The sequence below is a fragment of the Opisthocomus hoazin genome, chromosome 4, assembly GCF_030867145.1.
Source record: "Opisthocomus hoazin isolate bOpiHoa1 chromosome 4, bOpiHoa1.hap1, whole genome shotgun sequence".
Lineage (NCBI taxonomy): Eukaryota > Metazoa > Chordata > Aves > Opisthocomiformes > Opisthocomidae > Opisthocomus > Opisthocomus hoazin.
In genome coordinates, this window is record NC_134417.1 from 70,604,995 (window position 1) to 70,617,852 (window position 12,858).

The window sequence follows — 12,858 nt, forward strand, 5'->3', positions numbered from 1 at the left end:
AAAAATAAAAAAGTTTCCATCTTTCCCCCTTCTCATCTTGCATGTGCACAAACCCTTCACTTCATTCCATAACCTCATTTACAAAAAATGACAGCTATGTTATTTTACTTTCAGAGCTTCTCTGTTTGTGTGCTCCTGTAAAAATGCTAAATATAATTTAATACCCACAAAAGTCCACAATTCTTACAGAAAGATCAATTTATTAGGTTCAAATTTATTTAGAATAAGATACAATCTAAAAATAGACTATGTATGTAAATACCCTTTAGAGTAAATCAGCTTATGCTTAAAAGATTCTACTGTCAGACTACACAATAAGGACTAGTATTTCATTTTTCTCAACAGAGTTAGTTCATTAGCTACTGAAGAGTTAGTTATTAGTGGGAATTGTTTTGAGTATTCTAGATCCCGTATTTTTCTACCATTGCTTTTGCTTTAGAGATATAGGCATTCATGGCATCCTCCTTTGATAAACCTGCAAAGAAAAGCAGGAGTCATTATCTTTCCTCATTTTTCATCTTATAAACATGACTACATGATGTGAAATTAATTGGTGTTACACCTTTTTTCAGGTTCCATGCCTCCCATTTGGCTTTGCCTTTCAAATCTAGCATTCCTGGACATTCTGCCAAAATAAATGCATACCTTTGATTACCATTTTGATTTCATCAAGATATGGGAGTAAATGTGAAGTATATATAGGAATAGGAATACCAATATTAATATCTCCAACAGTAGCCTGTTTGTAGAATCCATATAGTTCCTTCAGTTCTTCATCAGTTGGTCTTGTTTTTAATTTTTTTACATCTTCTGCAGCACCATCAAAGTCAGCCTGATGAAAGAAAAGAAAGTGTTAGTTTTCCTTTCAAGTCCTTAAAGTACTAAGTATAGCACACACAGTGGTATCATAGATACTCTCAGTCACTTGGGTTTAGTGGTAAGTCTAGGCATTTTCCCATGAAAGAGGCTTAATAAAACCATAAGTTATTAGAATGGGAACAAGGCCTGCTTAGCTGATACGGTCAGCACTGCTAAAATAAGTAAACCTATTTTTTCCAACAGTTTTACATTTAAACACTTGGAACCACTACAGACTGTCTAGTGTCAGGATTAGAACAGATATATTCAGGCAAGCAGCCTACACAATGAATGTAGTGTATATGTCTTTCACAGTCACGCTGGAGGTATGAAGGCGTCCATTGAACTTTACAGCCCAGCAGTAATCTCTGAATCCTTTTGGCCCTGGCTGCCTGGTGTTGCCTCGAGCGGTGGTGCTCAAACACCCTCTGAGCGGTACTGCCCGCTGCCCCCTTCGTTTCCACTTCTCTGCGGATGGTGCTGTAGGTGACCAAGAGCTGGCACAGATGTGCCTCGTGGAGATGAGCAGTGCTCCTGCCAGGCCCACCTCCAACACCCAGCTCTCAGACATGGTGGAGTACAAGAGTGAAGTGTACATTTACTCCTTTCATCATCGCGCATCCCACATCCACATCAACCCAAGGCTATCGCTGTTATTCTCTCTATACACTAGGTCTCAGGCTATACTTCAGCACGGAGTTTGGAGTCTGGTTTCCTGCCCAGGACATTTCAGAGAGCTACATTTCGTCCAGTGACCACGGGCCCACCAGGTTACTGCACTACTATAATGCAAAAAAGATACAGGCACTTTATATGCTGGTTTCAATAATTATTTTAACTTTTGACTTGGATCTGCATCTGCAGAAGCACAGTATATCCTGCAAGATGTGCTATTAAACATACATTTAATATGTAAAAAAACAGCCTACAACTTTGCACTAAAATCAGCGACGTATTCAACGACGGTTTCAGCAAGAATGCTGTGGCTCTGCTTAAATAACTGTGACCCTGGCATTACCTCTGCAGCCTGTACTGTGCTTCTTTAGACCACTTTTTCCTTTCTCTAGCTACAGGAAAGATCTTTTATTTTTCTTAATAAGAAAACCTAATGCACATTTGTCTCCTTAACTGCTGCCTTTCTCCTTGGCAAGCGACTGTGCTGGGTGGACCAGGTGATAGAAATAAGCAAGTACACGAGAGCTGGGTCCACTATAGCATTCTGTATTTAAACAGAGAGAAAATAAGAGAAAGGTTATTTCTGTATTGAAGTTTAAGAAGGAAAAATGAAAAAGCATTTAATTAGAGACTGATGCTGAAGTATCTTTCTTCAAAGCAAGGCCCCTTCATGGGATCATGGAACTACAGGTTCACTGACGTAAGGACACCTCAGCTGCGGCTGCGTTAGGGCCACAGCAGTGGGTGAAGGAGGGTGAGGACAGGCAGCTGAGCGCCCTGCAGCCTCCCTGCACGGAGACCTGGCCACCCTCCCACCGAATGAGTCACCTCTGCCTCCTCAGATCGAATTCACTTTTTTTTTTGGCTTGGAAATTTGATTTGGCTAGTGAATAAAGTTCCCAGGTATACACTTCTGAGGAATTTCTAATTTTTTGCAAAATTTTCAGTTGTTATTTGAAACCCACAAAGAGAAAGGACAAGTCTAAGAACAAAAGTGCTCACCACAGGAGGACATACATCTGTAACACCAGAGTTGAAACAAGGAGCAGCAGGCACACAGGTGTATTTAAAAGGGATGCTTAAAAAAAAAAAAATCATGATGTATGATAAAAAGGGTGTTCTAGCAAAGGAATGCTCTCTGCAAAAGAGCAATTAAAAACTAATCTTCTTTAAACTGCAGTTCTAAATTCACAGAACATTACATGAGGAGGGTTCACGATGATAATTCACATCTCTAGTTCTGTCAGTTAATAACACCCTTAAAAATGCAATGGAAGGAAAGCTCTTTAGACAAAAATCCTGCAGCAATGCAAATGCTTATTAACAAATAATCTTCCAACTCAGCAAGAACCTCAGTGTTTGCATAACTGACAAGCAGAAGATTCCAGGAGATTCCCACCAAGGCCTCCCAGAGCCAAATGCCCAGCCGTGGATGTGAGAGTACAGAAAATGGCTAGGGTGTTAGAACAGTATTTATCAGCTTTAAGTTTGAGAAACACTGCTGTTTTGTGGAGATATTTTGAATACAATTACCCTGCATTCTTTACTCAGTACAATACAGAGAACTGGACAGATTCCAAGTGCCATTCTTCTGCTTAAAGCTCTGAAACTTGGTCATTTGATGAAGTATACAATTTGGCAGACCTACCACATTAAATTCTAAATCAAATGACTTATAAATTATATTCTTAAGTCTAAAACTTTATAGACTGAAAACATGTAACTACACTTATGCAATTTGTTCCTGTTTTAATAAAAATGATTCTCAATATTAACAAAATGCAACTATAGCACAGAATCATAGAAAAACATGAAGCTTTCTCTCCAACTTTTTGTGTCCGACTTGTTTTAAGACCAATAAAACACTGTGGATTTTTTTTTTTAATCCAACCAAATATTTGGGAGTGTTGCAAGACAAATACAGGATTTTTCTAGAATTAAAAGCCAAAACACCCAAAATGTGTTATATGTAATTCAGGTAAACCAAAATCATGTGCTCCAGACTGCATATCAAAGCTGAATCGATAAAGTTGAAATGACCTTACAGCATCTCTTCTCAGCGTTTTTCTTTGTTTCCATGTATTCTATTGTTTACTTCAAAAAAGAAAAAAATCAGCATTCTAGCAGAAATTAAACTGATCATGAAAGTTATTTTCATTGAAGTAACTGGATTTAGTCAGCTTGGATCAGAATTAAAAATGAATCGATTATATGGACAGCAAAAGCTCTTTTGCTTCCTTGTTCTGGATAAAGAAAATGTAAATATTTTCTTCTACAAAATTTAATGTCAGAAATACAAAACCTGCTTATTTGTTTTCCTGAGAGGCTAGCAAACTGGAGTACAAGCTTTCACACCTCAGTTGAAAGAGTAAATTGTTAAACATTTCATAAAGTGTCTTCTGTCCCAACTCATCAAAGAGTTTAAGTAACATTTGAACTATTTTAAACGCCAACTAGAATCTTCACTCTGAGTTGCAGCTAAACTGAGTTTTAAAAAAAGGTGGTCTACATGATAGTAAGTCCTTGAACTTTCAGACAGAAGCTGCAGTAATACACAACTACTGCACAAATTGCATACATACTGTATGAGCAGAGCCTGTTCTTTGCACCGGAGGCAATTTCAGCTTTTCAGACTGCTGTATGCTCTCGGAGGCCATACCACCCTTCTCCTCCCTGTTTGCAGACCTCGAGTGCTGTTGACTTGGGCTCCCAAGTACTCTAATGACACATACAGTAATAGTTGCCCCATGTTCCCCTGAGAAGCCTCACAAAGCACAAATTCCACAGGTGGTACCCTACAAAGTCACACTGCTGTAAGTAAACAAATCTTGGAAAGTCTACGGAGGGTCCCATTTTAAAAGTAGCCACATTAGCAGATTAATGATTTAAATTAAATAATAATAAAAGCAAACATTTCCCAAAACCACTTCAATCATCATTAAAGCATCTAGTTGTTACCAACTAACTAAGCCTATGGATTTCCTCCGCTCTTTCCATAACTGTACCTTACTTCTGATCATCTTTTGCTTATTAATGGGAGGAACCCCTACCACAGGGTGTCACGCACCATGCCGTGAGAACACCAAGGAGCTCTGTACACAGGGGTCAAAACTGCAGTCTAATTACACAAACACACCTGTCCACACGTGCGCTAACAAAAGTATGTTTAATAGGTGTATAGCATTTATTGTGGAGATGCACTCAATGAGGGGAAACAAAATCAGCAATGCAACCAACTTATCACAGAATTAAAAACTGTCCGGAAGAAACTGGAACTTGTTTAGCCTGAAGAGAAGGCTGAGAGGGGACCTAATATATACTTACAAATATCTGAAGGGTGGGTGTCAGGAGGATGGGGCCAAGCTCTTTTCAGTAGTGCCCAGCGACAGGACAAGGGGCAATGGGCACAAACTGAAGCATAGGAAGTTCCATCTGAACATGAGGAAGAACTTCTTCACTCTGAGGGCGATGGAGCACTGAAACGGGTTGCCCAGAGAGGCTGTGGAGTCTCCTTCTCTGGAGATATTCAAGACCCGCCTGGACAAGGTCCTGTGCAGCCTGCTGTAGGTGACCCTGCTTCGGCAGGAGGGTTGGACTAGATGACCCATGAGGTGCCTTCCAACCCCTACCATTCTGTGATTCTGTGATTCTGTGACCCCTGTCACTGACTCCTACATTACAGACCTCTCTTGATATTATCCATACGCGTACAAACAAAAGCAGCATTCATGCTCTTGTTAACAGTAAGATTACAAAGTGGTATCGATAATAAAACATAACCGAGTTGCCACAACTGATTAAAGTTTAAGTAAGTTTTATCTTCATCTTTATACTGCAGGCACTACCGCATGTGAGCCTCTGCTGGCATTGATGTAGAGGGACTATTCAAGTCAGTGGAAATCTTCCACAGGCCTTGAATTGTTTTCTGATCTAAATTTCACAATAAGAATGAACTAGAAGCTTTGTTAAACTTGTACAGACAAAAGATAACTCAAAAAATAAAGCAAACCATTAAGTTAATAAGCTTCTTATCTTCATATACTTCCATTTAGATCTATAGGCAAATATCACAAGATACTGTTTTAAAAATACGCAAATTCATATCTTACACAGCAAGAAATGTGCAGAAATTAAATTTCAATACTGAACACTCCTTTCTTCATCTCCCTCTGGCTAATCCATGTGCACAGACTGTTGCTTAGGATTCGCTTGCTTACACAACATGCTTAGGAGCAGTCTATAAAAATATAATTTCCTTTTAATCATGTGCCCATACAATTCCCTTCAACTCCTCAAATTAAAAGCCTTACAGACATAAGCATACACAGATGCAGTGAAGATAAATGCACAAATTATCAGACTATTATCACATACTCGCTTTTTGCAAAAAAGAAAGCTTGAATGAATTCTTCATTTACAGCAGAATATTTTACCAGTTTGCAGAACTCATAAATCTTTTACAGCCTCCCTGATGAAAACATTATTTTATCTATTTTGTCCTCATTCCTATACAGCTTGATTCAATGAATTCTTATGGATATGGATGGTAGCTGTCAACCAAAGGGACAGTAGGATATGGTAATATTTCAACCACTGATTTTTGTGTGAAAGCATAACCGTATACAGCAATGGCATATCCCACTGCACTCAGCTCATTCTCACAGTGATTTATGGCTTACTGCTTAAACATCAGGCTAATACATTTATTTTTTAGAGTGAATTCAAGGCAAAATAAAACAATTTTTAATTTTAGTGATTGCTAATTAAACAAAGGTGGTGTCATGTCTGGGATTTGGCAGTTCTGACCCACTGAAGAAACAGGATTCTTCCTCTTTACTGTAAAATGGCACCATTAAACCTCTGTGCCATTCAACATAATTGCAGCTCAGAAGAAAACTGCTGAGCTACTGCCAATACACCCCCTGCATCTAGGTCAGAGCATTGTGTTGCTCACCCTTTGCAAAACACGCACACTGACCAAGCCGAGACAGACATTATAATGAGACCGGGATAAAAGGGCTTGCAAATCTTGAAGTGAAAGGGATAATAGAAAGCCCCATGAAGAAAAACAGTCCAATCCATCAGGGCATGGGCAAGACAAGGGAAGTATTCATAGTTTGTTACAAAAGTAGGAGGCTAAAAACCAGCAATGAAGATAATTTCGTCAAGAGCTATTTAAATCTATAGTCAGAGAGAAGGTAGAAAGTAGAAGCTTTCCTATCAAAACACAAGCACGTCAAAATGTACCACTCCAAAGATGCACAGACCCTAAAAAAATACGCACAACCCCCTTAGAAATGATTCATGCGTCTCAAATGCACATACACCACTGCTTCAGCATTAGAAGTTTCCCTCCTCCTTTTACAGCCCCAAGTAACTAGCTAGATCCTAAAACAACAAATATGTACCTACCTTTCAATGCATAATCCAGTCCTAGCAAACTCTGCAGCACACGTAAAGAAAAATAATTCACATATGCTCTGAAGAGGTAAGGCTCCAAAAAATTACGTGACCTACAAGTAGTTAAAAATCAGCAGCGTGCCTCTCACCCTCTGCTTGCAAAAAGTAACGAATTATTTAACCTCCAAAGGCTTAGGCAAATTTCCCGTGCTGCAAGGCAACCTTGATTTTGCAGTAACAATCCTTATGCTGAAGAAACACCGCTGTCTCCGACCAAGCGTCACATAGACGGACAGTGCATCCCTCCCTCTCCTCACCTTGCATCTCTCTCTATTCTATTCTATTCTATTCTATTCTATTCTATTCTATTCTATTCGCAGAATCGCTCACCTGGAGAGTCATGATGCTGCGAGGATGCCCAGCGGACGGCCTCGCTCCTTCTCCGGCGGGGATGCAGCAGCGTTCCTGGCTCCGGGCTCCTGCCGTGCCGCGCCGCGTGGGGGGCGATGGGCTGGGTACTGGTGACCTCAGCTCACCCGCCGCAGCAAAGCCACGCCGGGCAGGATGCGGGGTCTCGCTCCCGCTGCGCCTCTCGGGGCCCGCCGGGAGAGCCGAGCGGCCACGAACGCCAGGCAATGGGGCGTGAGGGCATCAAGCCCGCACCAGCTTCTGCGAAAAGCCTGAGCTCGCTCCTGTGCCCCTGAGGATTAGGCCGCCAGCCTGAGAGCAGAGATGCAGCAAGATTTCCAAGCCATTTGTTTGAAAAAGGAATTTCCTGAGTGATCTGAACCGCAACCAGCCCAGTCAGTGCTCCTGTTCCCTCCACTGCAGCCCCTGCCCCTGCCCAGCCCTGCCTGGGACCCGCTACCCTCCAGCTCCAGCTCTGAGAAACACGTGGGTCGCCCTGGGGACACCACACACGAGCACTTACACACGCAAAACACCTTGAGACTGCTCCTCTCTTTGCGCTACTAAATAGAGAATAAAAATTTGAATAGTAAATAAATTGATAGACTAGCCTACAAGGGTCACCATTAAAGGGAAAAAAATCAGTCCCTCCTTATCTATTATATCAATTCATAAATTATTTATATTCATGCCTCTATACATTTTTATTCACCATTCCTTGAGCGTGGTTTAAGCACAATACTACACGCTTCAGCATGTTTAAATCCACTAACTTCCATACGCCCATGGAAAAAGAGTGTTTCCCCTCAAGTCCAGGCTAAATTAAGCCAGGACTTAACGAGAAAACAAACCAAGTAAATTTCAGTAAATTAAAGATTAAAAAAAATCTGAAAACAACTCCATTGGCTCTCGTCCCCACCGCCACGAAGCGACGAGGCCGCTGTTTTGGCTGGGGAACAGCCGCGGGGATGTTGGCTCTCCGGCGCCGGAGGCCGCGCGCGGGCAGGCTGTGTCTGCCCCAAGGCGAGGACAGGAGCCCAGCCCGACCACGGCGCGCGGCGCAGGCCTCCAGAGCCGCCATTTCGGTGCCGCCTGCCATCACCCGGCGCCGCGCCGCGCCGCTCCTCCGCACGGCACCGACCGGGGACCGGCCCGCCCCGCCAGCTCAGCCGGAACCCGGCCCTCGGCGGCCCCGCTCCGCTCCCGCCCCCTCCGCACACGGCCCCGGGGCGGGCTCAGGGGAGCGCCGAGGGGCGGAGCGCGGCCGCGTCGGGCGCCGGCGTGCTGCGGCCGACGGCGTGGGACCGGCAACCGGGGCGAGCGGCGGAGGCCGCGGCGGAGGTGGGGATCGCTCGCCGGCGGCGGGAGCGGGGCGGCGTCGGCCCGGGCCCTGCTGCGGCCCGGGCCCTGCTGCGGCCCGGCGGTCGGGCTGGGGAGGCCGGCCCGCTCCCGTGGCGGTGGCGGTGTGGGCCCGGCCCGGCCCGTAGCCGCTCGGCGGGCGGGCGGGCAGGGGCCCGGCGGCGCCGGGGAGGCGGGAGGCGGGTGGAGCGCCCTGCCCTGCCCCAGGGCCCCGGCTCTGCGGGAGCCGCGTCCCGGCCCGCGCTGCCGCCGCACTGACCGGGCCGAAGGCGCTGCCGGGGCGGCTCGGAGCGGGCGGGTGGGGGGGGCGGCCCTTATGCGGGAAGAGGGGCGGCGCGGATGAGCTCGGAGTTTGGGGTTTTTTTTGCCTCTTTGCTTTATTTCCCGCTCCCGCGTGCACGTGTTCCTCGGTGGTGCCCATTTTGGGAAGAAAAATGTAATCCTTCGACTGTCGAACCCCTCACGCGTTGCTCCTTTCTCACATACGAGTCTGTCGCTGAGTTTGCCGGCCGCTCCCTGCAAGGGGTCATCAGAGCACCCCTGACTGACGGAAAGCTTTTACAAATGATCACCCAGAGCTCTTTTTTTTTAAAAAAAAATCTGTCATGGAAGTTTCGTTTCTAACTCAGTCACGTGTGAGGTTTCTGGTGGTCGTTTCCATTCTTTGGTTGTTTGTGCTCCTTGGTTGTTGCCACTGCGATGGTGGCCGAAGCGGGTGGCTGGAGGGACGATGGCTCCGTACAGGACTGATCACACCAGTGGGCAACTGATCATGCCAGTGGGCAGATCTTCATCTCCCGTCCCCGGTGCAGCCACTCTGGGTGCTGGGGAGCGAGGGGGATGGCAGCCCTGCCCTCCCCAGGCTGCTGCTCCGGCTCCCAGCGATGGGGCAGACGGCTGGGCTGGGTGGACCATGGCCAGGGTGGCCCTGCAGCGCGTTCCGTAGGCTCTCCTGAGAGTACTGAGAGGGGGACACAGCGCTTTGTTGCATTTTGAAATACTTGGTTTTACTGTTCTCTGAAAACTGCTGCTGTGGTTTTGGCTCTCGTTGTGGATAGCGGCTTCCCAGTTCGCGTTGCAGTGAGACAGCTCCGTCCAGTGCATCTCCCCCACTGGCTCCCAGGCGAGGGAAATCCCTCCGGGTAGATGTTGCTTTATGGCAGTACGTACTGTTGGGGGAATTTCAGGGAAGATTGAGTTTGTTTTTTTTTGTTTTTATATCGAGGTAGCTTACTACCAGTACACAGAGAAGTGATACGACTAGCAAAGCGGCATCTTCTGAATATCTAAAGGCTGCCACTCCAGAGATGTACATAAATGCTATCCATATGCCTGCTTGGGTAACTAGGTAAACCTAGGAGAGAGTCACGTCATATTTCTCCCAGTTTGAAGCCTGTGCTGCCCTTATCCTGTAAGCTTGGCTGTGCAACAACGGAGATATTGCTAGTTTAGCAAGGAAGTGGTGAATAGTAATAGGCATTGCCAGGGCCTGTCATGAGGCCTGCCTTCATGTCTTCACTGTTACTCTGGACTAGATCAATCAGAGCTTTGTCTGCTCCTGTTTCATTTTTGTCATTCCTAAAGGCATGGTCTAGGTGACACAAGAGTGAAAGACCCCTTCTGAACTTTTTGGAGGCCTGCAGAGGATTGTCTTCCTTCATTGAAAGCATAAAATAATAGAGTCTGCAGATTTCTATCATACCTTCCAAGTGCAAACACAAGACATGGATGAAAGAATGGAAAGGCAAATTAAAGTTTTAAAAATCCTAAATAAATTCAGTAACTGGGAGCTTGTTTCATGTTGTGATGATGGGTTTGTTTTTTTATTTCATGTCATGGTGTCCCTCGCCTGAGGGACAGGATGCCATCCAGAGGGACCTGGACCAGCTTGAGAAGCAGGTGCATGTGAACCTCATGAGGTTCAACAAGGCCAAGTGCAAGGTCCTGCATCTGGGCCAGGTTAACCCCTGCTATCAGTACAGGCTGGGGGATGAAGGGACTGAGAGCAGCCCTGCCCAGAAGGACTTAGGGGTAGAGGTGGATGAAAAGCTGGACGTGAGCCACCAATGTGCGCCCAGAAGACCAACCGTATCCTGGGCTGCATCAAAAGCAGCGTGGCCAGGAGACAAAGGGAGGGGATTCTGCCCCTCTGCTCCACTCTGGTGAGACCCCACCTGGATTCCTGCATCCAGCTCTGGAGCCCTCAGCACAGGAAGGATATGGACTTGTTGGAGTGGGGCCAGAGGAGGGCCACAAAGATGGTCAGGGGGATGGAGCACCTCTGCTATGAGGAAAGGCTGAGGGAGTTGGGGCTGTTCAGCCTGGAGAAGAGAAGGCTGCGGGGAGAGTTTATTGTGGCCTTTCAGTACTTGAAGGGGGCTTATAGGAAAGAAGGGAAAAATCTTTTTAATAAGGCCTGTTGTGACAGGACAAGGAGTACTGGTTTTAAACTCAGGGAGGGTAGATTTAGATTGGACAGAAGAAGAAATTGTTTACTATGAGGGTGCTGAAACACTGGAGCAGGTTGCTCAGCGGTGGCAGATGCCCCAAACCTGGAAACATTCAAGGCCAGGTTGGACGGGGCTCTGAGCAACCTGATCTAGTTGAAGATGTCCCTGCTCACTGCCGGGGGATTGGGCTAGATGACCTTTAAAGGACTAGTTGGACTAGTTGACCTTTGGTCAATCCAAACCATTCTATGATAATACTGCTACAGTGCAGCTGCACAACAGTGAAAATTGAGTCCTTTAACTGGTTCTGGGTTTTGTTGTTTTTTGTTATTTTTTTTTAATCTGTAGTACCTCCATCTGCTTTCGTTCAGCTTCAGAAGGGTCTCGTCAGTGGGGTTGCCTTGCTGTCCAGTCTGCTGTTTTTTATTTATTAGGAAAAAAAAAAAAAAAGCTGAACAACCTGTGCCCTGTGGAAGATTTGTTCAGGATTAGCACTGAGCTAATGTGAGGAGGGTGATTGTTGCCAGTATCAGTTTGAGATGTGATGTTTCTCTTCTTCAGTCCCAAGAGAAGCTCCTGGTAATGATGTCCACAGCAAACGGTACAGTATTTGAAATAATGCTTACCTCTTTCTTCCCTTCACAGCTACGGTGGCAAAACACAAAAGAACCTCAGGATGTCTGTAATTCCGCAAGGGACAGCAACACTTCGTAAAGCAAAGAAAATCACTGTAAAAACATGTCTAGATAACCCCTTTGTTTTTCAGTGGAAGACCATAGATGGAGAAGATATGCATTTTATACTACAGACTTTAGAAGAAAGGATTAAACATGTTGGACTTAAAAAGATTGAGACTCCAAGAAAGAAAAAGCATTCCCTTACAAAAAAACAAATGGAAGGAAAGTGTGATGCCAGCACCAGTGAGCTTCCTAAAGAGGAGGAGACAGAAGGCCAGCAACAAAAACCAGGATGGACTGACATAAGTATCAGAAGACAGCTTGCTATTGGAGTTAATGAAGTTACAAAAGCGCTGGAAAAAAATGAACTTCTTCTCTTGCTGGTGTGCAAGTCTGCAAAACCCGCCCTGATCACATCGCACCTGATTCAGCTGAGTGCCAGTCGAGCCACTCCAGCAGGCCAAGTTCCCCGTCTCAGTGAAACAGTTGCACCGCTCCTTGGCTTAACGTCCATTTTAGCACTAGGCTTTAAAAAGCAATCTGATAAATTTACCGAAGCAATAGCAGCAATAATTCCAAAGATACCAGCTTTGGAAGTGCCGTGGTTTCAGTACAGAACTGAAGAATCCGTGGCTTCTGCACATACAGATTCTTCAGAAAACCAGGAACCCGAGCAGCTTGCGGAGGCGCTGGGGGATGAGCTCACAAGCCAGAAGCGGAAGCGTTCAGGAAGCAGTCAGCTCGATCTTTCACATGTCATTTTGCAGCCTTTGAAAATTAAGAAACTTGTTCCAAACCCAAATAAGATAAAGAAACCACCTCGCAAAAAGAAAAAGGCTTTTTCAGCATAACTGATTTTAGTTTGATTCTTCATAATAAACTGGGTTTTTTTTAATGGAGTATAGCTCTAACTGAACTATTTGTTAGGCTTTGTAGTATAAAGCACTTGAATACAACTTTGTGTTGCATTCAGCTGGGGTACTTTGTGCTTTAATAAAGAATATTGCTCCGGTTTGGGTGTGAGTCTTTAC

At 45.2% G+C, this 12,858-nt stretch overlaps 2 protein-coding genes across 2 annotated transcripts; one reads left to right on the forward strand and one right to left on the reverse strand.

Moving 5' to 3' along the window:
• Window positions 1-180: 180 nt before the first annotated feature.
• On the reverse strand, window positions 181-8,450 carry ACBD7 (acyl-CoA binding domain containing 7). Its single transcript, XM_075419423.1, has 4 exons — window positions 7,324-8,450; window positions 715-832; window positions 563-625; window positions 181-475 (listed from the first exon to the last, which is right to left on the reverse strand). The coding sequence occupies exons 1-4, from the start codon at window positions 7,333-7,335 to the stop codon at window positions 402-404; spliced, it is 267 nt and encodes an 88-aa protein (XP_075275538.1). The 5' UTR covers window positions 7,336-8,450; the 3' UTR covers window positions 181-401.
• Window positions 8,451-8,597: 147 nt separating this feature from the next.
• On the forward strand, window positions 8,598-12,858 carry RPP38 (ribonuclease P/MRP subunit p38). Its single transcript, XM_075419425.1, has 2 exons — window positions 8,598-8,682; window positions 11,796-12,858. The coding sequence occupies exon 2, from the start codon at window positions 11,827-11,829 to the stop codon at window positions 12,676-12,678; it is 852 nt and encodes a 283-aa protein (XP_075275540.1). The 5' UTR covers window positions 8,598-8,682; window positions 11,796-11,826; the 3' UTR covers window positions 12,679-12,858.